We start from the raw sequence: 25,904 nt of genomic DNA, 5'->3' as shown, positions 1-25,904 counted from the left end.
CATGCTAGTAGGAATTTTTATTTTCCAACCAAAATGCAACCATCCTACATCTCTGAGTTGATCAAAAAAATTTATACTCGTCTCCTATATATAAATGTTTGCTTTAAGCTTTGTTAGGAGTCTCGTCCCACATAACTTCTAACAAAGAAGTTATACCATTCTCATCAGTTATATAAACTTTACAGCCTCTTGATGCTTATATCATGATATTTCAAGTCTAAATTATCTCAAGGTGGTCTATACTCATAAAATCCATAATCGAACCCGAAAAACCAGAAATTGAACTGGGAACCAAGAAACCGAACCCATCATTTTTGATTTCAGTTTGAATTCAAATTATTCAAAACTGAAATTTGCGGGTCGGGTTGGGTTCAATTTTAGCCCAAAACCGACTCAACTCGGCACATGCACACCCCTAGTAAACATTCAGTCTTTATAATTGGCTACTCAGCCCATCCACACCCCTACTATACACTCATAACCCCCCCTCCCCCCCCCCCCCTTTTTTTTTTTTTTGCAAAATCAATCATTATTGTTTTTATACACATTTAGTCCTTATGATCGATTTCATCAGTTTTGCTTAAATGACATCTTATGTAGGACAATCATTAATGATGTGTTCACATACGTGGTTCATCTGTCACTTATATTAATAACTTAATTCACGAATCGGTCAAATAATATTGGTGCCCTAGTGTTCTCCAAGAAGAAGATGTCTTCTTCGACTTCAGTTTCATCTATCTCTATAGCAGACAATGAGATTCTTTGTAATTGTTTCCTCCCAATTTGACTTGGCACTTCTCAAACAAAAGAACACCATGTAAAAAAGTTTAGAGTATTCCATAATTCTTTTGTATGTGGATTTTAACCATTTTTTAGCAAATGAGTTTTTTTGTTTTTTTCAAATCGACCTTTTTTTGCTTTTTGTTACTAAAGTAATTAGGTAAAAAATGAAAATTGTGGCAATAGGTATATGAATAAGAACCATATTATCATTTTATCTCGTTTTCCCAATTTAAAACGAAATTAGGGGTGATAATTATTTGGTTTGGAACTGAAAAACCAGAAAACCAAATCGAATCGAAATCGATTTTAGACAAGACCATATTCAAATTCAGTTTTTGGTATGGTCCGAGACCAAACCGAATTGCGAATTTGGTTTTTGGTTCTAGTTTCGGTCTATTGGAGTTTAAATCAAACCGAAGCAAAAATCATTATAGCCCATTTACTCTTTTAACCCATTTGCTATTTTACCAATGTATAGTTCACTTAAATGACTTGATCACTTTTCACAGTTCAAGGCTTCAAGCCCTCACAAAAATCCGATCGTCGATACTCGATTCCTTTGTCCTCATTTGCCATTCCTGTTCATTCAAGTTTCGTCCTCACGAAAATCCGATCATCGGTACTCGATTCCTCTGTCCTCATTTCTATGTTTATAACATTGTATTTTATGTTTGGAAAATTGCAACACTAATTTTTTTAAGTTAATATTTGGTTTCCTCGGTTTTCAAACCGAATTAGAATCTAGTTTAAGTTTGGTCTAGAGAATTTGAATTTGATTTGGACCGATTTTCGAATTAAACAAAAAAAATTATACCGAGAAACCCGATTCGAAGAAACCAAAAAACATGTAAACTGAACTAATTCCCACCCCTAACCTAATAACAACCACAATTAACATTTCTCTAAATTACTCCAAAGTCTTTTTTTTTTTTTTTTTAATTAATGACAAGTTAATATATTCTTAAATTCTCACCTATGTCTTCACCTCAATGCGACTTGAATCTATAACCAATCAATTGAAAAATCGTTAATTACCGGTAATCACATGGATACACAAAAGATTTTTTTTTTCCTAATTTGTGTTTTTCTTTTGCTATTTTTGTAATTTAAAAAAAAAAAATGGCATGCATACATGGATACACTCTTGTAACTTGTAAGCATTACAAATCCTTAAAAGTTTCACATGCTTTATAATCTACATTAGAACGTTGGAAATATAAAGCTTCTTTCCTGTACTTCAATATTTGCATCTTCCATAACCTGACATCAAAATTCGAAAAAGTTAGTAGTAAATCAAATAATATATTCATAGCCATGAGAAATCAATTATCACATTTCTAATTCTAATAACAATATCACTTATACTATTAAATTTCTCATTTTCTATTAAACAAGTAACATGGCAACTTTTACACAAAATCGGTCATATTATGTTAGCGATATATATATATATATATATATATATATATATATATATATATATATATATATATATATATATATATATATATATATATATATAGTTTCAGGTTTATTTGAGACCATTATAATTTTGTGAGATCGTGATACCAAATCTAAAAATAATTTTAAAATGCAAAATAAATGAAAAAATCCAAAAAATCTTTTTTTAAATATTATTTTCGGAACTTGAATTAACTAAAAAAAATAAAAATAATAAAAAATAAATAAAAAAAATCTTTTTTTTTTTTTTTTGAAAAATACGTGAAATATTCTAAATAGAATATTACACTAACATATTCTAAAAAATAATTTTAAAATGCAAAATAAATGGAAAAATCTAAATTTTTTTTTTAAATATTATTTTCGGAACTTGAATTAACTAAAAACAATAAAAAAAATTCTATTTTTTTTGAAAAATACGTAAAATATTCTAAATAGAATATTACACTATACATATTCTAAAAATAATTTTAAAATGCAAAATAAATAGAAAAATCAAAAAATTCTTTTTTTAAATATTATTTTCAGAATTTGAATTAACTAAAAAAAATTTAAAAAAAAAATAAAAAAATCCATCTCAAAGTCTCACAAAATTAGACCGTCTCACATGAACTTAACTATATATATATATATATATATATATATATATATATATATATATATATATATATATATATATATATATAATAAAGTAAATAAATGCAAAGATTGATACCTGGATTGCTGGAAGTTATGGCTCCGGTGCTTCTAAAATCACAATCATAGTCATGCCGGCCGGTAGCTTGGTAATAGACGTTCATGGCGTAGGCAGCATGGGCTCGAACCGAATCAGGGTAAAAGCATCTCCCACCTTTGCTTATTGGCTGACAATCAAACCCTAACCCACATACATAATCAATATTCATCTGTAAAACCTCATCACTCGCTCCACTTCTCGGAATACACCATGTTTTCCCGCCACCGCCACCGCCATTGTTTCCCGCCACCGGAACTCCTCTCTCTGGATTCCAATTTGACGGCGACTTTGATCCCGCCTATCATAAGAAATCCAACAAAACCCTGTTAATTTGAATGATGAAAACTCAAAATGCAGAGTTACTTACCTTGTGCCTTAAGATGCCGGAGTTATAAACAGATGTCATATCCGGGTGGAAAAGCCCGAAGTTTCTTTCCGAAGTCGGGCCGGGTTTTTGGTCTTCGTTGAAGAGTGCAAAAATGTAAGTCTCGAAAGTTCTATTGGGCATGAGTGGTGTCCCGAGACCTGACATAACATGTTTGATGAGGTTGCCGTTGAATTCACGAGCACTCTCTGTATCAACACCGATTTGCCCGGGATCGCCTCTCGACGGCCACCCAGTCTCGGCGATAACGATCTCCACCTCCCCAAAACCTAGCTGCTTCATCGCTGAATACGTAGCGTCTAATTGGGCATCTAACATGTTTGTGTATTTTCTCTGACTCATTTCGTCGAACACCCCGGAGTTGGGTCTAAACATGGCATAATCCAGCGTGTTGCCGGAGTATCCGAAGAATGGATAGGGATTAATCATGAATGGTGAGTCTGTCGCTCGTAAAAAACCAAGTAATTGTCTGACCACCTGAACGATATTCCCCTGTTTAAATCTCCCAGATGAAGGTGGGCTTGAAGACGAGAGAATGCTTAATGAATGTGGTGTGGAGACCTTGATCCTACGGTGCAGATCCTCTCCGACTAGAGCCGCGTGGAGAGTCTGCATCGCCGGAACAAGGCTAGAGACGACGGAGTTATCCGTGGTGGAAAGGACTTCGTTCCCGACGACGATGCGGACTATGTTGGTGGCTGGAACGTGAGGTGCGATATTTGTTTTGACCCATTGTTGGGAGAACTTGAGATTTGTTAGATTTGGGATTAAGTTGTTGGGGACAGCAACAGTAATGGCGATTCCAGTGTGCGCAAAGGCTTGAAGGATTTCCTGGTTGGTGTCGTAGAGCTTCACACGGTTGATAATGGTGGAATCAAGGAGGAAGCGCGCCACTTGTGCCGGTGGTGGTAGGTTGTCGGCCACCGTGCCATAGTTTACACCGATGTTCCCTTTGATTCCTGAGATAAAAGACCACGGTTTCCCATCATATTTGCAAGTTTTGCGAATTCATCATTATATTTGTAGAACATCAAAATATAACACGCTACTCTTTCTAAATAATGAATTTGCAATAAACAATCGTGATATCGAATTTTTAGCAGTTCAAAAAATACGATGAAAACGGAAATATTTAATTTCGATATGGTATAGCTAACAAACTTAATCTGTTAGTTTAATATAGGAAACTTTCACAGAAATCATTATGTTTTTTAGATTTTTATTATTTCATAATATAAACATTTATGTTTCAAAAAGTTATGGTCTTATGGATCATGGCTATTTTAACATCAAAATAACAAAAAGTGACAACAGACAATCACCAATATATCAATTTGATTTTTTATAACTAAATACTATATGTTTCTAATTAATTACTATTTGATTATTATTTATCATCATTCAACATCATTCATTCATTGGAATGTATACTTATTTTTTCTTTTTTCTCTTTTTTATTGAACGGTCAATATAAATATTGAACAATCAAATTACTTTTAGGTTTTGCATATATACATCTAAGAGATTTCATTTAATATATATTACATTTTATTCTTGTCATAATATTAGGTGTTTTAAATATTTGATTTTTGATTAATATTTAATTTATTCTACTAATCTTTTAATGATATTTCATTTACAAAATAAAAAAATTATAGCAAGTTATATAAAATTTATATTATTTTTTTTATATTTAGAAAATATGTTTATAAAAAAGTTAATGACGAAGTTTTATAGAACATTCTAGATAGATGAGGATAAATTATTTAAATTTGTATATAAAAACTACTGAAATAGATTAACCACCGATTAGTTGTTAAAATAAGTCAAAAAAAATAAATAAAAGAGACAATAATTTTAAATTAAAATATATGCTTTTCCGAGTAATTATTGAAAATAAAATGGTTTTTGTTAAATTAACCCTTTAATTTATCACAGAAATGATTTAAAGTTCGTAAAATAAAATTACATGATACTGGAATCTTTAAGATTTGAGTTTTGGAAGCACTTTAATTGTTCCAAGTTAATCCAACAATAAGCATGAAGTATTATTCAATGTAAGTATTAGATAATAGAATAAAATCTAAGTAAATGAAAAAATATATATAATCATATTTTCTTTCGTATGTTACATACCTTTAACGAGGAAAAATATGAGAAAAAGTGGAAACGGGGTATGTAGGAAAGAAGTTACGGGTTTCTCCATTTGAGGCCAAGATTGAATGAATGATTCAAAATAAAAGTCACGTCTATATATAAACTAATAAAAGAGGAGTGCATCAAGGAGATGCTTTACTTTTGTTTATGGGTTTTATCTGAAAGTGAACAGTGGTTTATTATAGTATTTTTTAGGCAAAGATGGATTTGCATCTTTTAACTTGGCAAATCAAGTTTCTTATGATCATTTTGTTAGGAATATGGTATTGGTACCTTACCCACAACATTAGATCTTGCACACGTGTTGGTGTTTGTATATGTGATATTTTTTAATTTATTTTTAGAACGATTTAAAAAAACAAAAACAAATAGGAAACTCGCCATATACAAAAAGTATCTAAGTATCTAAAAAATACATAAAACAAATAGAGTAGACGAGATATAACTATGCAATATTCTTTTACGAATTAATTACATGTTATTAATTTCTTTTTTAAAGTTTTTTCTAACGTACACCTGATGGACGAGTAAGTTACATTTATTTTTTTGGTTGTATACATTGTCAATCAAAATGATTTTTTATGGAAAGTATAACGAGTTCTACGTATGTAGCAATAAGTTGCAAACAGAGGAAGATACAAACCAAATATTATTAAATATGTAAAAATTTCCAATCAAATGAACATGTTACTAACATATCGATCAAAAAACTTATATTTATAAATATTAATAAAATGAATAACATATGAGTATTCACTATATTTCAAGTAGTAAACAAACAGTTTTTAAGTGACAAAAACATATATTGAATAAAGTTTCTAAAGCAAAATTGTAGACTAACTGTAATAGAAATATACTGCGCATCCGGGGAATCGAACCCCGGTCAGTACCGTGGGAGGGTACTATGATACCACTACACTAGATGCGCTTTTTGTTGTTAAATTTGTTATAAACGTAATAAACCATTAAAACAACATTTTTATTTCTTAAAAAGAAACTTTATTATAACGTATCGAAAACAAACAAAACATTATTATAATTTAGTGATTTAATTTGGAGCACAAGTAATTAAAAGTAATTATACGGAGTTCAATATCAAAACTGTTTCACACAGAATATAAAATTCTAAAACAAAAAAAAGTCCTTACTCTTTTAATTCCACATCCCAATTCAAGTCTTAATACTCACTGATATTTATATTTATAGATTTGAAATTTGTTTGAATACATAAAGAATATATAAATTGAGGGTTTATGATTATGTTATTAGTTACTAATTATTATTTAATACAAATAAATATGAAATTTGTTGCAATATGTAAACTATAAATAACACTACATTGAATTTGATGTTTTATAAGAATTAAAACAATGTAATTACTCGTGAAATTAGGCAAAATCTATAGTCTCACATTAAATATGGAAAACAACATATACAATTATTATACATATTCAAAGGCACTAGTGAACAGTGGTAGTTTTGAGCTACGACTATACTCTTTTTCTTGTGGCTAATCTCCTTCCATGTTTTTGCATACATTATTCGTCAACTCTACTTTTGGTTTCTTCTCTGGCTTCACGGTTTCTTCTACAGGTAAATGTCTTTTTCCTCTAATCCAATCCTCTAACCTTTGTTTCTTCAGTAGGGTACGTGGTTTCTTCCTGTAATTTCAGTTCTTCAGATCTTCCCACCTTATTTAATTCCTCAATTTTGCGTCTTCCCCAACTTCCCACGTTATTTAATTCCTCGATTTTGTGTCGTCCCCAAATTAGGTTTCGACCTCTATGCTTTCTAGAATCGTATGGGTCGATTTGATCCTATGGTGCTCTAATGTTGACAAATTCACCACCATGTCAAGTGAAGTGTGATTATGGTTCAATCTTCATACAAATTTGATATTGGTGCATGCTTTTACAATTTATATTCTTGAATTACATAAGGAGTTGAATCGATTCCACTCCCCTGTATCTAAGTTTGATTTCTATTCCCATTTCTTTATTTATTCATTTTAGAAACTCAAACCCCTATTATGTGCTCATAAAAAAGAGAAGCGACGACGAGATGGGAACTGATTCAAAGCATGAAAGGGAGATAGACGGTATTTGGTTGATTGAAATCGAGAGATAAAGGGCATAAATTGTGTGTTGAACACCATTGATTCATTTAGGTATATATTTATTTTAAAAAGGAAAACTAGAGATTTTATATTTGTTAATAATTATTTGATATAGAAGAAAAGATAAAAGAGTGATGGAATTTGTTCCCATTGTTTGTAGGAGGATTGATGATTGGCTGATGTTGAGGACTTAATGGTGAGCTCAACTTTACAACTTCATTGTATTGTCTTTTCCAGATGCAATAGAAGTAGAAGGAATAAGACGAGTCATGTTTTTAACCAAATGTTTGTCTTTTACAACTTCAACTTCATCTGGAATAGATGAACTACTAACATCCGGCCTATTTTACATTTGCATACTTTTGTCATCTCCACCTTTCTCGGCTCCTATCCTTCTGTCGTCTGCTATTTCTGTTATATTGATAAAATTTGGTAAATTTATTGGTGGATTTTTGATTTTCTTTAATTTAATGTGTAACGCTCCATTTCCACTTAATGATTTTAAAACATGGTTGATAAATAATAATGCATATTTATATAATTAAAGACTAAATTTTATAGGTTTTGATAGTGAACTAATTAAATAAAAAGAATATATAAATGCTAAGGGGTTAAATAATAATAATAAAATAATTATAATATTAATAATAGCCTTCGAGTAGGAGATCCCGAGTCAGTATTTTGCCCGCAAAGTTCCCAGCTTTTCACTAAATCATCTGTAAGTTAAGCTACACTTTATCATTTTTAGTATAACTTATTTTTATGGTCATAAGTCGTTATTATGAACCTATAAATAAGATTTATCAGTAATTCTATTTCGTTATACTGATTGATCTATTTACACGAGTGATGTCTAAGCTGTATTTAGTGAGGTGTTTAAAGTGAGATTTTCAAACAGTATACTCTGTATACCAAACGGACCCTACATTCGATATGATCATACCTGATTATTCCTTATTTAGATATTGAGGTAGACTTTAGGATTATTAAGGAATCTAAACCTTTAGGATAATAGTTCCACGAAATTAGACTAAGACTTAGCTTTATGTACATCTAGGTATCTTGGAAAAAGGTGTAAAGCGAAGCTATGCCCAATTCACCAATCATCAGTCACCATTTTTATCAAGTGGGTGCACAATCTCTTTCATTAACATGATTTAATATAAGTATTAATTAAATATCAAATATCTATTGGAAGTCGTATGTGAATTATGTGCTTATTACTTGGATTATATGTTAGGATATATAGATACACACACACACACATAGCATGCTATGTGCGAACCAAATATGGTTCTATTTTATGTTAGAATAAATAGATAATATTATATAATAATATTCAAGGCAAAAAAAAAAATTTAGAAGATAAATAATTAATAATGCCTAATACTCTTATGTAATATATATATATATATATATATATATATATATATATATATATATATATATATACACACACACACACAAACACACACACACACACTAAGATAGGTTAGTTCCGCCAAAGAATAAAATTGTTATTAAAACGTTGGTTTTAGACACTGTAATCTAGTATATGGATAAACTTAGACTCATGGAAGATAGCTTGCTCAATTAAGTTTGATATTGGATAGTCTCATTCGGAGAATATGTGAAACCTAGGAACGGAGAGTAAAGTTCTTTCCATGATACTATCATGTGTTGATGTACGGTAGCTCCATACTGGATGACCAGAAATGATGGGTCTCGATCAGGCAACAGTTAGTGGTATGTCTAGTCACCCCCATAGTAAGTGACAACACTTGATCATTCTAGACGGTCTTGTGAATTACATTTTTAGTGTAAGCTCATCACTCACAAACATAGATGAATTGGAAAACCATATTCATCAAATACTTTGATGACCCATAAGCCTTTATGACTTACACCTACAAAGGAAGCCCCTAGCTGTGTAGTCAACAATTCATCATGGAGATAATTTCCCTTTGATAATCGTTGTTCAGGATCTGTGAGGATCGATAGAAATGGTTAGTCTAGGATCTGTGAGGATCAATAGAAATGGATTGTCTAGGATCTCTAAGGATCGATAGAAATGGATAGTCTAGGATTTGTGAGGATCGATAGAAATGGATAGTCCTGGATCTGTGTGGATCGGTAGAATGGATATGTAGGAATGGTTATTGTCTGGTTACGATTAGTTTGCATGTATGATAATTATGGAATATTATCATATCAATATCATGGGATTGAAATCCCTATGTATATCATCAGGTATCCCCAACTTGACCCACTCAATTCATATGCGTCATAGGTATCAAGAATTAAGCCACTAGAACTTGATTAGGATCCAGTGTGATTAAGAGACAGCTTGTAATAGTATTAAGGACCATCAGGTCTTTACGTTGTAATGTAACGACCATAAAATTTCAACCAATTTTAACTTTTCAAAAACAACCCATTTTCTTAATGTTATTACAAAAAGGTTTTCAATACAATTATTATCAGGGTCTTCCCATAATCACATCATAAAACATAATTATGAGGAGTGGTACGATCACGCCTTTGCCTTGCCAAGGTCTCCTGAAGAACCTGAAAAACATTAAACCACAACTGTAAGCCCGAAAGCTTAGTGAGATACCCCCAAAATACCAACCATACATACCACACACGCATAACATGCTATATCATATCAGAACACAAAACGACAATGCACTTCGGGTCTACTATGTGACTGGTCTGCCGCACCGGCCTTCAGTCCACCTGGTCCACCATCCGAGTCTAGCCATACATATCGAGTCTACAGTGTGATTGGTCCGCCCGCACTGGGCCTTCAATCCACCTGGTCCACTCTCTGAGTCTATAGGATGACTGGTCCGCCCGCACCGGGCCTTCAGTCGGTCTGGTCCACTCTCCGAGCCTCGGCACGTCTGGTCCGCCCTCTTGGGGCCTACAGCCTATCCGGACCGCTCGCTGGGCCTTCGGGACAACCGGTCCGCCCTGGGTATGTTGGCCTACAGCACAAAGCAGGACCCGCCTCAACCCAACCCCAATCATACAACCATGCGCACATAAACATTCAATCATATAACAATTCACATTCAATCAAGCCGATCTAACAGATCACATAACATAACCTTTTCCTAACCAGGATACCGACCTAGCCGGTCTCTAACATAATACCACCCTAACTACCAGGATGCAAACATAGCAAAACAATAACATAACAACGATACCCGGATCACAATTCGCTAAAGGGCCGACCTTGGTGCCTTAGACCCTGTTGATATAGTGAGGATAACTCACCTTGCCACTGCCGAAACTTTGATCTGAAGAAGCAGATTCCCGAATCACCAACTCACCGAAAATCCCGAACTAGTCAACATAGCAAAATAATCATTAGGCTAAGCACAATACCCTTCCAAGGGTAAATTGACCAATTTACCCTTAACTCAATCCAACCCATGACTAAGGCCCACAATCAAAATATGAAAGGCCCATCACTAGATAAGCTCTCAAGCCTACTAATGGCCCAAAGACCAAAAGTCCGAAGCATAGCCCAATATTGGCCCAATCTACTAAATTGGGCCCACCTCACCAAATAGGCCTAGATCCAAGGTCCATAATAATTAGTGAGTCCACAATACTCCTTCCATAATGTCCAGTCACGGCCCAAAATCCAATATCCCATTAATAACCCAATCTCCTAAGGCCCAAAATGAAAACCCAACAGAGGGAGTACGTTGGGCGTACCCTTCTTGGTACGCTGGACGTACAACGCTGATTCGCAATTGGGATCGGGGCACTGACTCGCTACGTGAGGCGTAACCTCCCTGCTCAACAAGTATAGATAACTTCTTAATGGCTTAAGCTCTTAAGCCCAAACTTCAGATCCTTAGGCCAAATATGCCTAGGATTCATAAAGTCTCAAACTTTATTACTTGGGACGTCCATAAAGCTCTTATTCCAAGGTCTTAATCCATTAAGACTTACTTATCTCACACATGGAACAACCACAGCCCTTGGGACCTCATTTTTCTCACTCAAGACCTCTCCTAAGGTCTGAAAGGACAGATAATCTCGACCAACTCGAAACATGCAACAAGATGAGGACTTTTGGGACAAGAATGGTGCCAATACCTCACAACACATAGATCTATTCAATATAAATGTCAAGCAAGAAGATTTATACCTCAGATAGGCTCCAAAGGATGATGTCTTTCCAGATCTATAAGTTCCAGCCGCTCCACTCCTTCTTTGACAACTTCTCCTTTCTTCCTTTATGCTTTCCTTTGCTAATCCAAGCTTTCCAAGACCAACCACACCCAACAATGGAGGTAAGACGGATATCTAGGGTTCATGAGGGTAAGAGAGTGTCTATGGAGGCTGAGGAGGGAACCATTATGTTCCTTATATAGTGGTTGCCCTTAAAATTAGGGTTTTAAGACTCTGAGAGTACGTTGGGCATACCTCTAGTACGTTGGGCGTACTTGACCTTGCACCCGCATCCATTTACTCCTTATGCTGGGCGTAACCCAGCCTACGTTGGGCGTACCCACGCGTGTCTCATGCATGCATTGCTTACATTGTCAACCTTTTCCATTAAGGGCCATAAATGCCAATATCTTCCAAGTGTCATAACTCCCTCATTCTAGCTCCGTTTTCGAAGAACTTCATATCCACGAAGAGGTGGCGAGAAGCCCTACGCTTCTAGATACATACCCTGGTCCGAAACCTTATCGGATGAAACCCATTTCCCATATAAGGACCAAAATACCCTTCCTCTTAAATCCCGTGGACTCATAAATAAGTACTTTAAGAACGGGGTGTTACAATTCTCCCCCATTTAAATTAGGCTTCGCCCTCGAAGCCTGCGGCAACTCGACTCCAGAACTTCTCCCACAATGCACCACCTGGCATTCACCAGACCAGTTTCCTCAAGACACAACCATTGAAACCCGAAACCCAACTTTCCCTTTCTTGCGGTGTTCTGACCACCGCTTCAAGCCGGTTACTGGCCTCATCCTCTGGTAACCACACTTATCAACTGAGTACCGCTCCATGATACATCACTTGCTCCAAAACACAACAATCGCTCAACTCATACGAGCTAGAAAAATCCATGAACCACCGGAATTTCCGTCTGAGCCCAACTTATCCCCTTCTTGCTGACAGGATGACACATTTTTCAGCCTCAAAGCAACTCCCACGAGTTCTCCACCGCAATCTCATACCCATACTGAATTGGCTCTAGCATCCTCGGGTTGGGAAAACCCGATACACTGATGACACCTCCAAACATCCTCCAGGATGAATTTCCACCACATAAATCAAAATCAAACTGGAAATCCAAGATTCCATCCATGCATTCCTTCTGAGCCTCAGCAAACATCCAACCCGGATGTGATTCCATACCTTAGCCGCCGATACACTGCTCATCAACCATGATTGGAACACCCCAATCATAACTCTGCACTACTGCTTTCACTTCCGTGAACTTACACTCCCTCTCGGAGCTACATTCATCTCCTTTCCCTTACCAAGGAAATCCACTTGGCTGCCTCGACACTTCCACAAGTGCCGCGGTGCTCACTCAATACTACACCATTCTCTTATAGCATGACCACTATCCTATGTACCACACATGCTCTAGATCCGCTCGCAAGGACTCTCAATTCCATGCTCGACCTTCCACCCACTATGATCAATACCCGGGGCCAGACCTTCTAACACTAACATATCGCGACATACTCAATCCATTTCCTCGCACCGATCTAACGATACATGCAGAGTCTTCAGCATGACTGGACCGCCTTACCAGACCTTCAGCCAATCTGGACCACTCTCAGAACCTTCAGCAGATCTGGACCGCCCTCCAGGGCCTTCAGCTTGGCTGGACCGTTCTCCGAGCCTTCGGCCTGACTGGTACGCCTACCGGCCTTCAGTCTATCTGGACCGCCCAACTAGCAATCAACATTCCGAGTTACTCCTTCGGGAAACTTCTCCCATGCATACTGTTCTAGTCCTCTAGGGGTTCCGAACTCTACCTGCATCCTACATACTCAGTCCCGGCCCGATCCCAGACCTTCCACAATCAATCACCCTTGGTCTGTATCTCGCCCCACATGCCTGCCACTTACTCATACCAACCTACGCTTTTGGCTGACAGAAACACCGCTGAATCCCATGCAGCGAAACAACCTCTCATGCTCATCGATCTTCCGGAGAATTCTCCAATTCTCCCCCACTTAGAGCAATGACTATCAACCACCGATCGCCATCACCGACCTCCCTCAACAACCCTACACGACACGAACACTTACGCGTGAACCGATTCCCACTAACACGAGCAACCTTCACAAATCACATATCAACACTGATCATCCCGGGCTCGAAAGAAACTCGATCTTCAGGTAACCACTCCTCAGACTGCAGATGCTTCCCGACATTCAGACCAAACACCAGATTCCCACTAATAACCCTCAAAAATCAATGAATACAATACCGAAAACCACACAACGAGACTAGCAGATAAACAATACTCCACAATAATCATAAAATAACAAGACATCAAGAAAGAAACATCCCACAGCTGCATCCGGCACTGCCCTGACCTCCTCTGCTATAAGCTGAAAAGCACGACCCTGAGCCCTTGGGGGCTCCGCTCCACCCTGACCTCCACCCGTGATCCTCAATGTGGTCGGTGCTGGAGCCTGCACTGGTCCCGCATCAAGCTGTGGACAGTTGACCCTCAAGTGCCCAAGCTGATGAAAATGATAACAAATCCTTAAATCCCGACTCGGGGCTGTCTGTCGACAATCCCTTGCATAGTGCCCCTCCTTTCCGCACTTGCGGCATGCACCACCGGACCTACAAGCTCTGATGTGACCCTTCCCACACTTCCCACAAGTGTGACTGCTCTGATCTCCAAATCTAGAATCAACGGTCTTGGACCGTTTCGGCGCTGGCTGCGACTACACCAGAGCCTGCCTCTGCTCTCACAACTGCAACTCAATCTCCAACTCACGCCGCTTGGCGGCCTCCTGCAACTCCAACAAGGTCTCGCACCTCTGCGTAGACACAAACTGTCTGATATCCCTCTTGAGCATACTCAGATATCGGGATATCTGAGCCTGCTCTGAAGCAAACTCAGGGCAAAACATCGCCCTCTCAGTGAACATCCTGGTGATCTCTGTCACCGACTCCAAATCCTGCTTCAGTTCCAGGAACTCCTAAGCTAATCTCTCCCTCTCAACCCGCAGAACATAACGAGTGCTGAAAGTCTCCCGGAACTGATCCCATGAAACCGCAACTCTCTGCGCATCCGAAAATGACCCCGTGTTCAATCTCCACCAATCCTTCGCCCCGAGCCTCAACAGGTTCAGAGCACACCTCACCCTCTGATCAGCAGGGCATGGACACGTTAAGAAACACCTCTCCACGTCCGATAACCATCTCATAGCAACAATCGGGTCCTACACCCCATCGAAGGTAGGAGGCTTCGTATTATCGAAGTCCCGCTACTAAAAACCTCGACCGGCTCCTCCCTCTGCCGCTGCTACAGCCGTTGTAGCTGCTGCGGCAGCCGTCTCTGTGAGAGCCGCATAGCGCTCATTGAAATACTCAATCATAGCGGTCTTGATCGACCCAAACAGTTCTGGCAACTCAGCCCAGAACAATGCAGCAACCTCATCGTGCAGGATCTCACGGATCCTAGCGTCCAACTCGCCTGTGCTCATCTGACCAATAACCTCGGGTGGTACTGACCCGCCCTGACCTCCCTCTCCTGCACTCGATCCCAATCCGGATCCGCTCCCAGCATGTCTCGTAACCACCATACTGAAAAACACCACAAGATCTCAAATACTTCCCGCTATCCCGGGAACCATCTCCCAAACCAACCTTAGAGGTTGTGGCTTATTTGATACGCGTATGGGTCCTGTGCTTTCAGTAGTACGGGCCCATACTACCTTTCACACCTACCCATATTTATATCAATTATCACCACAACACCTTAGTGAAATACAACATAACAAGAACCCAACCCTCACTCCTAGAGGAACACTAGAAATCTCCCACAGAAGAACCCTAGGCTAACAGGCATCATAAATCAGGCAACATTATCATGAAATCCTGAAGATCTCTAGCCTAATACTAGCATGTTGTTCTATCAAAGCTCAAAAACAAATATCATGTATGGTATTTTGGGGTTACTTACTAGCTCCGGCTGATCGTACCTCCGCTTCCTCCTTTTACTCATTTTGAAAACCATTTTAAATTCTCTTTTAAAAACTCTCCCTGACTTGAGACTGGATTCACACGAATGTTCCTCCAATTCACTCAAACCAATGCTCTGATACCAACTTGTAACGACCATAAATTTTCAACCAATTTTAACTTTTCAAAAACAACCCATTTTCTTAATGTTATTACAAAAGGTTTTCAATACAATTATTATCAGGGTCTTCCCAGAATCACATCATAAAACGTAATCATGAGGAGTGGTACGATCACGCCTTTGCCTTGCCACGGTCTCTTGAAGAACCTGAAAAACATTAAACCACAACTGTAAGCCCGAAAGCTTAGTGAGATACCCCAAAATACCAACCACACATACCACACACGCATAACATGCCGTATCATATCAGAACACATAACAGCCATGCACTTCGGGTCTACTGTGTGACTGGTCTGCCGCACCGGCCTTCAGTCCACCTGATCCACCCTCTGAGTCTAGCCATACCTATCGAGTCTACAGTGTGATTGGTCCGCCCGCACCGGACCTTCAATCCACCTGGTCCACTCTCTGAGTCTATAGGATGACTGGTCCGCCCGCACCGGGCCTTCAGTCGGTCTGGTCCACTCTCCGAGCCTCGGCACGTCTGGTCCGCCCTCTTGGGCCTACAGCCTATCCATACCGCTCGCTGGGCCTTCGGGACAACCGGTTCGCCCTGGGTATGTTGGCCTACAGCACAAAGCAGGACCCGCCTCAACCCAACCCCAATCATACAACCATGCGCACATAAACATTCAATCATATAACAATTCACATTCAATCAAGCCGATCTAACAGATCACATAACATAACCTTTTCCTAACCAGGATACCGACCTAGCCGGTCTCTAACCTAATACCACCCTAACTACCAGGATGCAAACATAGCAAAACAATAACATAACAACGATACCCGGATCACAATCCGCTAAAGGGCCGGTCTTGGTGCCTTAGACCCTGTTGATATAGTGAGGATAACTCACCTTGCCACTGCCGAAACTTTGATCTGAAGAAGCAGATTCCCGAATCACCAACTCACCGAAAATCCCGAACTAGTCAACATAGCAAAATAATCATTAGGCTAAGCACAATACCCTTCCAATGGTAAATTGACCAATTTACCCTTAACTCAATCCGGCTCATGACTAAGGCCCACAATTAAAATATGAAAGGCCCATCGCTAGATAAGCTCTCAAGCCCACTAATGGCCCAAAGACCAAAAGTACGAAGCAAAGCCCAATCTACTAAATTGGGCCCACCTCACCAAATGGGCCTAGATCCAAGGTCCATAATAATTAGTGAGTCCACAATACTCCTTCCATAATGTCCAGTCACGGCCCAAAATCCAATAGCCCATTAACAACCCAATCTCCTAAGGCCCAAAATGAAAACCCAACAGAGGGAGTACGCTGGGCGTACCCTTCTTGGTACGCTGGACGTACAACGCTGATTCGCAATTGGGGATCGGGGCACTGACTCGCTACGCGGGGCGTACTCCTAGGTTACGCGGGGCGTAACCTCGCTGCTCAACAAGTAGAGATAACTTCTTAATGGCTTAAGCTCTTAAGCCCAAACTTCAGATCCTTAGGCCAAATACGCCTAGGATTCATAAAGTCTCAAACTTTATTACTTGGGACGTCCATAAAGCTCTTATTCCTAGGTCTTAATCCATTAAGACTTACTTATCTCACACATGGAACAACCACAACCCTTGGGACCTCATTTTTCTCACTCAAGACCTCTCCTAAGGTCTGAAAGGACAGATAATCTCGACCAACTCGAAACATGCAACAAGATGAGGACTTTTGGGACAAGAATGCTGCCAATACCTCACAACACATAGATCTATTCAATATAAATGTCAAGCAAGAAGCTTTATACCTCAGATAGGCTCCAAAGGATGATGTCTTTCCAGATCTATAAGTTCCAGCCGCTCCACTCCTTCTTTGACAACTTCTCCTTTCTTCCTTTATGCTTTCCTTTGCTAATCCAAGCTTTCCAAGACCAACCACACCCAACAATGGAGGTAAGATGGATATCTAGGGTTTCTGAGGCTAAGAGAGTGTCTATGGAGGCTGAGGAGGGAATCATTATGTTCCTTATATAGTGGTTGCCCTTAAAATTAGGGTTTTAAGAATCTGAGAGTACGCTGGGTGTACCTCTAGTACGCTGGGCGGACTCGACCTTGCACCCGCGTCCATTTACTCCTTACGTTGGGCGTAACCCAGCCCACACTGGGCGTACCCACGCGTGTCTCATGCATGCATGGCTTACTTTGTCAACTTTTTCCATTAAGGGTCATAAATGCCAATATCTTCCATGTGTCATAACTCCCTCATTCTAGCTCCGTTTTCGAAGAACTTTATATCCACGAAGAGGTGGCGAGAGGCCCTACGCTTTTAGATACATACCCTGGTCCGAAACCTTCTCGGATGAAACCCATTTCCCATATAAGGACCAAAATACCCTTCCTCTTAAATCCCAGGGACTCATAAATAAGTACTTTAAGAACGGCGCGTTACATGTAACTTATGTATCTGTATTGATTATGACATCCTTAAGGTTTTAACATTTTGGAAACAAACATTTGTAATCAAAATGATCTTTCGTACTGGGAATTTCTGCAAATATAAATAAATGATTTTTAAAGCGTAAAGAAAAGTTTTAATTAGTTCGAAAATTTAGAGGATGTCACAGTTGGTATTAGAGCATTAATTTAATCGAATTAGGAATTTGTAGGATTTCTAGACTTAAACTTAGGAGTTAAGCAATGATGGTGAGGTGTATGTCTAGGATAGTTTAGCTTCTAAACCCAAATAGACACAAACAATAGGATTTTTTAGGGTATAGGCCTTAAATACTATTAAGTGCTAAGTAAGGAATTAATATATATAGCATAACAAAGGTTAAATACCTTATTTGATATAACATAAACTAGCTTACTTTAGGATAAAATGCCTAATTTGCTTTTATGTATCAAACGAATTTTCGTATAGCATGCTTTAGATTACAATCTAGGTTGCTATTATTAGATTCAAGGTCTGTTGTCGAACTAGTATTAGAAAATTTCATGCGTTCAGGTTTCTAAACTTTTAATTAAGGTATTAGAACTAGTACATAACTTTTCAGAGTAATAAGTAGGATTTCGCGTCTAAATCTTCCCTATCTATATTATTGTCTTGGTATATTGAACACCTACTTGGGTATATAGAACATCATAACCATTACAAGGAGCGGTGGAGTCATCAATACCAAAGGAGTTCCAACACCTCAGAATGTCGAAGCAGCTGTTATTCATATCCCGCTGAATGAAGCTCGGGTAATGATACAAGAAATGCATGTTCAACAATGGTGCAAGTTTACGGAGCTCTTAGCTCAAGAACTATCTAAATACTAAAAGAGGAGCACTAGTAGTAATGGTTTGGTGAAAATAAATTCTAGTATAGTATGCCTGTAAGCAGGACACTACACGAGAAAGAATTTAAACCAAATGTTAGAAAATAGAATTGTGGTTGAAGACACGCGTGGAAGATATCGTAGTAGAGTATAGGAAATTTGTTATATGTGATAACTTGGACACATCTATATGTGTTAAATTGGTTTTGTGATCTTAGGATATAGTAACTTGGAAAAACCGTGAGACAACTTTTTGGACAAGTATGAATATGTGTGGAAGGTAGTATGGACCTGAACTACTGAAAGCACATGAATCGTACTTGGATTAGAAGAAGTCACAAGGTTACTAAGGCACTAGTGATTGCATTCATTTTTGTTCATATCCATCATTACCTTTGTTTCGGTGATGATTTCAATTTCGACCCTAGCAGTCAAAGCGAATCAAGCCTGACTAATCTGCGAAGTAAGTTCATTATAGCGTCCAACTTTAGATTGAAGGAAGAGATAGTCAAAGCGATCAATAGAAGTATCACAGTTGCCGTGACCTGTAGCTAGAAGTACTACATGATAAAGTGTGATTGTATCATGTTAGAACATGAAGGAAGGTATCCTTCATGTTAAGAGTCTTACTCAAAATACCTGATTCTAACCAATGTTTTATTGATGAGAGGTCGTTAAGAACATGACCCATTGATATGTTAGAATGGTCAAAGTAAGGACCTTAATTTAGGTTAAGAAAGAACAGGAGCTTCCAATGGAGATCAAATTTAGAAGGAAGAATAGATGCAACATCGTCATCGTTCAAGAAGTCTAAGAGTTAGAAACACGATAGAAAAGAGACATTAGATGTTACGATTACCACCTATGATGGAAAGCTAATGTGCAGAGTCATTATACAGTTCATGTTTTTTTGATGATTCCCAGACCACCACTACCAACTCTAAATCGTGAGTGAGGTAGTTCTGTTTGTATGCTTTTAGGTTTCTAGACGCATAGCTATCACTTTATCTCTCTGGGTTAGAACACAACCTAACCCAACTCCAGATGCATCACTATAAACTGCAAAGTCTTAAACTCCGTCAGGTAATGTAAGGATTGGTGATTCACACAACAGATTCTTTAGCTTTTCAAAAGATTCTTCGTGTTTCTCACTCCATATGTAGGTAGCTTCTTTGTGAGTTAAATCTGTCAACGGAGCAGCTATTGAAGAAATGAATTAGATAAACCTTCGGTAATATCTAACTAACCACAGAAAGCTACAAATATCCATGGGGATTTTTGGTCATTCCTACTTCATTACTGCTTTGATCTTTGCTGGATCAACTATTATTCCTTCTTGGTTAACCACATGACCCAAGAATTGCACATCTCGGATCCAAAAATTGCATTTAGAGAACTTGGCGTACAACTTCTCCTTCTTTAGAACTTCCAATACTTCTCGTAAGTGTTTTCCATGCTCATATTGGCTCTTTGAGTAAATCAGAATGTCGTCGATGAAAAGTATTACAGATAGATCGAGGAAATGTTTACAAACCCTATTCACCAGATCCATAAATGATGCTGGAGCATCGGTCAGTCTGAAAGACATAACCAAAAAATCATAATTTTCAAATCTTGTTATGAAAGTTGTATTCTCGATGTCTTACTCTCTCACCTTCAGCTAATGATATCTTCACATAAGATCAATCTTTGAAAAATAGCTCGTACATTGCAGTTGATCAAACAAATCATCAATCATAGGCAATGGGTATTTATTCTTCACCGTTGCTTTGTTCATCTCTCTGTAATCTATGCACATCCTCATGCTTCCATCCTTTTTCTTTAAGAAAAACATAGGAGCTCCTGAGGGTGAAAAACTAGGTCTTATTAAACCTTTGTCCAACAACTCCTAAAGTTGTATCACAATAATTTTCATCTTTGTCGGTGCTAATCAGTATAGTGCTTTCGTTATCTATGTTGTTCCTTGTAACAAGTATATATGAAACTCTACTTTTCTTTCTGGGGGAAATCTGGGAAGATCTTCAAGAAAGACTTCTGGAAAGTCACACACCACTAGTATCCTTTGCATCTCCTTCTTTTCATTCTTTTCATCGATGACACATATCAAATATGATGCATATCCTATGGACAAACACTTCTTAGATTTCATCTAAGAGATGAATCCAAAATTCACTCTACGTTTTTCCCCGTACAACACAAATGATTCTTTTCCAGTTGGGTTTACTCTCATCATCTTCTTTCTACACAATATCTCAGAGTTGTTCGCACTAAGCCAATCCATCGCTAATATTATTTCAAAGCCATTTAACACAATAGGCAACAATTCTACATGGAACTTATTCCCATTCAATTCAATGAGTATATTGTTCATGCATTCGCTAACAGGTACAAATTTGCCACTAGAAACTTCTACTACTAGACCTCTATTTAGTTTATCTATAGAAAATGCTAGTCTTCTTTCAAATTTATGCAATACAAAGGAGTAGTTTGCTGCATAATCAAATAAAATATTGGCAGACAAATCACCTACTAGAAATGTACCTGAAGCAACATCTGTTTCCTCCAAAACTACTTCTAGAGTCATTTGGAATGCTCTTGCCTTTGGCTTCGGCGGCACATTAGGCTTCCCAACCTCCTTCTTCGGGCAATCCTTATGAACATGCCCTTCCTCTCTACATCCATAGCACACCCTTTTTCTAAACATACGTTCATTGGAATAGTGACCCATTCTCCCACATTTGAAACAAGTCACTTCATCGATGCATCTTCTAGAGTGCTTCTTCTTGCACTTTTCACACCACTTAGCCTCACTAATCCCCCAAACTTCTTGTTTTTAGGGCCACACTTCTAAAATCGGATCTTCTTGATGGATCTTGATGATCCATCAAACATTCTCTTCTCTCCTGACTCCGCTCTCTCTAGACCCTTCTATCTTATTTGGGTCTCAACATTCTTAGCTAACCATATCATGGCTAACAAGGTGGTTGCCAACTTTACCATTGGACCAAAATCTGCTGGTAGTCCACTAGAAAACTTGTTGATCTTGGAGAGTTAAGTTGGAACCAAATAAGGAACTAGGTTCATCTTCTCTGCAAAGATTGTGGTATATTCGTTGACGCTCATCTTGCCCTTCTTTAGGTTTTGGAACTCATCGTTAATCTATAGAAGAACCTTCTCAGAGTAATGCTGCATTTTTAGTTGCACCAGAAAGTCTTCCTAAGACATATTACTAGTTTTTCCTTTGTAGATCCAATCCATAACTTCCACCAGATTAATACCCTAGTCTTCAACTGTCTGACCACGAGAACGGTCTTCTTCTTATTGCTTTAGTCGCAACTCTCAAACATCATCCCCATCTCTAAGATCCAATCCGTGACTTCCACCAATGTTAGGCTTCCATAAAGAATCAACGGATTGGATGCCATGAAATCCTTGTACTTGCATCCACGTCCACCATTAGACCAGGTTGTACAACAGGTGTCATGGGTTCATCCCTATTATCACGTAACATTTTTCTCAGCACTTCCTTTTGTTCGACCATCATAGCATAAATCATTGCTTGCACCAGAAAGTCTTCCCAATAATGGTCCTTGGAGTAGTACGTGGGGCGTATCCATGGTACACTTAGTGTACTAGCTAAGAAGCTAGTAAGCGGGGCGTACCAAATGGTACGCTTAGCGTACTAAGGTGTGTGAGGCCTTGTACGCTGGGCGTACGAGGGTTACACTTAGCATACTCAGAGATTATGAAACCCTAATTTTAGGATGTTGTACCATATATAAAGACCTTAAGTCCCTAGGGCTGACCTCTTTACCACCCCCATATCTTCTAAACCCTAAATCCAACATTAAGCCTCCATTGTTGTGTCCTTGAGCATTTGAGAAGGAATTGGTGCTTATTTTGCTCATCTTGAAGGATTTGAAGAAAGGTGAAGGTGCTTGGCTTGGTGGGAAGTTTAGATATTTAGAATCATCACTCATTTTGCAAGCTTCTAGAGGTATCAAGTCCAAACCTTGTCTTCTCCGTGCTTAGATCTCTTCGTGTCTACTTTTTATGCTTTTTGTCCATTTTTGGCTTGGTTTAATAAGTTAGGACGTTTGAAGGGATTTTTCTTTTAGATCTGAGCTTATTAGGAGTTTCTTAAGCATAAAGGTGCATATTTTATGAGGTTTTTGGGCTCATGCATGGAATAAGTCATATGTTAAGTCCTTTTGAGCTTTAAGAGCTTCATTTAGCCATGTATGAACACGAAGCTAAGAACATTATGTGATAATCTAACTTAAGGAAGTCAGATGCATGTATTGGAGCAATGTCTTAATGGACTAAGGGTTAAAAATGGAAGATGGCTGTACGGGGAAGTACGATGGGCGTACAAGCCAATACGCATCGCATTGAGGCCCTAAAGCGTGCACGCTTAGCGTACAGTTGAGTACGTCCCGCGTACTCAGTCAGCGAGCTTCAGTTTGGGTCATTCTTTAGGGCTTAGATGCTTAGGGCTTTGTTGGGCCATTTGAATGCAAGTGTTTTGGACTAAGAATATTTTTGGGCCTTGGGGTAAGGTCCATGTAAGGGTTTCGACCCAATTTGGAAAATTGGTCCATGAATGGGCCTTGGATGATTATTTTGGTAAATGGGCCTTTGGATTGTAGGTTTGGTCATTAGTATTGGACCAAACTAGGTAAGGGGTAAAATTTTATTTTTACCCCATTTATGGATTGTTGGTTATGGATTTGAAATCCAAATATTTATGGGATATTATTTGGTATTGATAGCTTGGGGATTTGTCAGACCAGCAGTCAGAGATCCTTTAGTGTGATTCAACAGTTCGAGGTGACTCTCTCACCATAGCAATGGGTCGAAGGCACCAATGCCAACCCATTACTTGAAATTTGGAAATTATATTTTCTATGTGTTTATTTGTCTAAAGAACTCGTTGTAACCCGTGCACTAGTATAAAAGACCATGAGGGTAGCCTATGACATGGAAGACCGTGGGAGTAGCCCATGACACTTAGATATCAGACCACAGGGGTAGCCCATGGCATTCCAGGGGAAAGACCATGGGGTAGCCCATGGCAATCATATGTATGTTGCATGGTACTTTGTGATTGTATGTTGTGTGATATTTTTGAAAACTCACTAAGCTTTTGCTTATAGTTTGAATTGTGATTTCAGGTACTTCCGGTACTAAGGGGAATGGCTCGGCTTGATGGTGCAACATTTACTCTCCACTAATTTCCGCACTTACTGATATTTTTACTCTGATAATGGAACATGTTTAAGGTGTAATGAATTTTGGAAACAATTTATGGATGTAATTTCCTTTTTGAAAATGAAAATTTTATATTTGGATTTTGGATTGTTACAGAGTTCTCACCATGTAGATCTATACACCAATTTAGCGTTCAGTGTACCGAGACGAGAATTTAAGGTTGGGAATTTTGGATATGTTTAGATGCATAAGACTTTCTAATCATTCCGAAAAGTTATATGCCAGTTCTAATACTATAATTAAACATTTAGAATCTTGAACACATAAAATTTCAAAATCTAGGTCGACAACAGACCATCGATTTATTCAAATAATAACATCCTAGGTAGGCAACCTAAAGTATCTTAAGACATCTTATCGTTATAGTATGCTTTATTATAAATCATTCAACACATAAAAGCAACTTAGGCATCAATCCTAAAATAAGCTAATGCATGTGTCATTTCAGATATTCTACCTAAAATATAACAAAGATTTATCTTAAAATAATCGATTAGCATTCTAAGTTTAAGTTTAAAATCCTCAAATATTCCCAGTTCGTTTAAGCTAATGCTCTGATACTAATTGTGACATCCCCATTTTCACGGAAAATTTTAAACTTTTTCTTTATGCGTATTTTATTTAGAGTGTAAAACTTATTGCAGAATTTGTCTCTAAAACATGATCATATTATTATCAAAGCATTTTTTGAGAAAATGTATTTTGTTTATATTTAAAACTATAGGATGTCATCGCCAATACAAATACACAAGCATAAACAAGTTTTAATAGGTCTTACAACATCTTATTATATTATGGCCTACAAACTCCTCAAATTACTCAACATCCTTGGGCCTTTGTGACACTACCTGTGATATAATGTAACAACCGGTAAAAATTGGTTAGACTTCGTCAGTCAAACCACCGCGAACCGTTATGCATTAAAGATCAATTGTGTGTAATTTTATGTTTATAATGTATATTAATGATGTTATATTCATAATTACTTTTAGAACATCTCAAATTGTTCAAAACCATTTATCGTTTAGAGTAGAATCGGAAATTACAAAAAAAAAATAATAATAAAATAAAATATTTGTGGCGTTAAAAAAATGCATTAAGTATATTTGAGAATTAGGGATAGTAAATTTAACTTGACCACGTTCATCTGATTCTGTCAATATAAAGAAATCCAAAATAGAAGTCCTTTGAGAAAGTTACGTCTTTTTAAAGTTATCGAGAATCAATATTTATCTGATTTCCTGAAACGGATTGTGCACTGTTTCGTTTGAATTAGCTACGAACCCCGTAAACCACTTTTGAGCATGTTTTTAAACTCAGACTATGTTCTATTATTTTATTATATT

General features: G+C 37.8%; 1 protein-coding gene, 1 long non-coding RNA gene and 1 other non-coding gene across 4 annotated transcripts; 1 reads left to right on the top strand and 2 right to left on the bottom strand.

Annotated features, from left to right (window-relative positions):
• Positions 1–1,789: 1,789 nt before the first annotated feature.
• LOC145007982 (O-Glycosyl hydrolases family 17 protein) lies at positions 1,790–5,582 on the bottom strand. The gene is made up of 4 exons (XM_078966596.1): positions 5,505–5,582; positions 3,351–4,327; positions 2,963–3,281; positions 1,790–2,046 (listed from the first exon to the last, which is right to left on the bottom strand). Exons 1-4 carry the CDS (start codon positions 5,572–5,574, stop codon positions 2,024–2,026), a joined length of 1,389 nt encoding a protein of 462 aa, XP_078822722.1. The 5' UTR covers positions 5,575–5,582; the 3' UTR covers positions 1,790–2,023.
• An 800-nt stretch (positions 5,583–6,382) lies between these two features.
• On the bottom strand, positions 6,383–6,453 carry TRNAG-CCC (transfer RNA glycine (anticodon CCC)). The gene has a single exon. It is a non-coding gene; the product is annotated as a tRNA-Gly (tRNA).
• Positions 6,454–6,990: 537 nt separating this feature from the next.
• LOC145013083 (uncharacterized) lies at positions 6,991–24,651 on the top strand. 2 transcript variants are annotated; one of them, XR_013664826.1, is made up of 4 exons: positions 6,991–7,118; positions 7,538–7,692; positions 7,802–7,837; positions 24,462–24,651. It is a non-coding gene; the product is annotated as an uncharacterized LOC145013083 (long non-coding RNA). The 2 variants fall into 2 exon arrangements; XR_013664825.1 differs by lacking the exon at positions 24,462–24,651 and having other exon boundaries at positions 7,802–8,107.
• Positions 24,652–25,904: the final 1,253 nt, after the last annotated feature.

This window comes from Lactuca saligna, chromosome 8 (assembly GCF_052625555.1).
Source record: "Lactuca saligna cultivar CGN05327 chromosome 8, ASM5262555v1, whole genome shotgun sequence".
NCBI lineage: Eukaryota > Viridiplantae > Streptophyta > Magnoliopsida > Asterales > Asteraceae > Lactuca > Lactuca saligna.
Note: the sequence above shows the minus strand (reverse complement) of the source record. Positions and strands in the feature narration are given on the sequence as shown.

What these genes read in the sequence shown, in the direction of transcription:
- LOC145007982 (XM_078966596.1), bottom strand. Translation starts at nt 5,574, where the DNA reads ATGGAGAAACCCGTAACTTCTTTCCTACATACCCCGTTTCCACTTTTT. An exon ending in CATATTTTTCCTCGTTAAAG is followed by an intron (nt 4,328 to 5,504) that starts GTATGTAACATA and finishes CTTTTATCTCAG; the next exon opens with GAATCAAAGGGAACATCGGT. An exon ending in CCGGCATCTTAAGGCACAAG is followed by an intron (nt 3,282 to 3,350) that starts GTAAGTAACTCT and finishes TTCTTATGATAG; the next exon opens with GCGGGATCAAAGTCGCCGTC.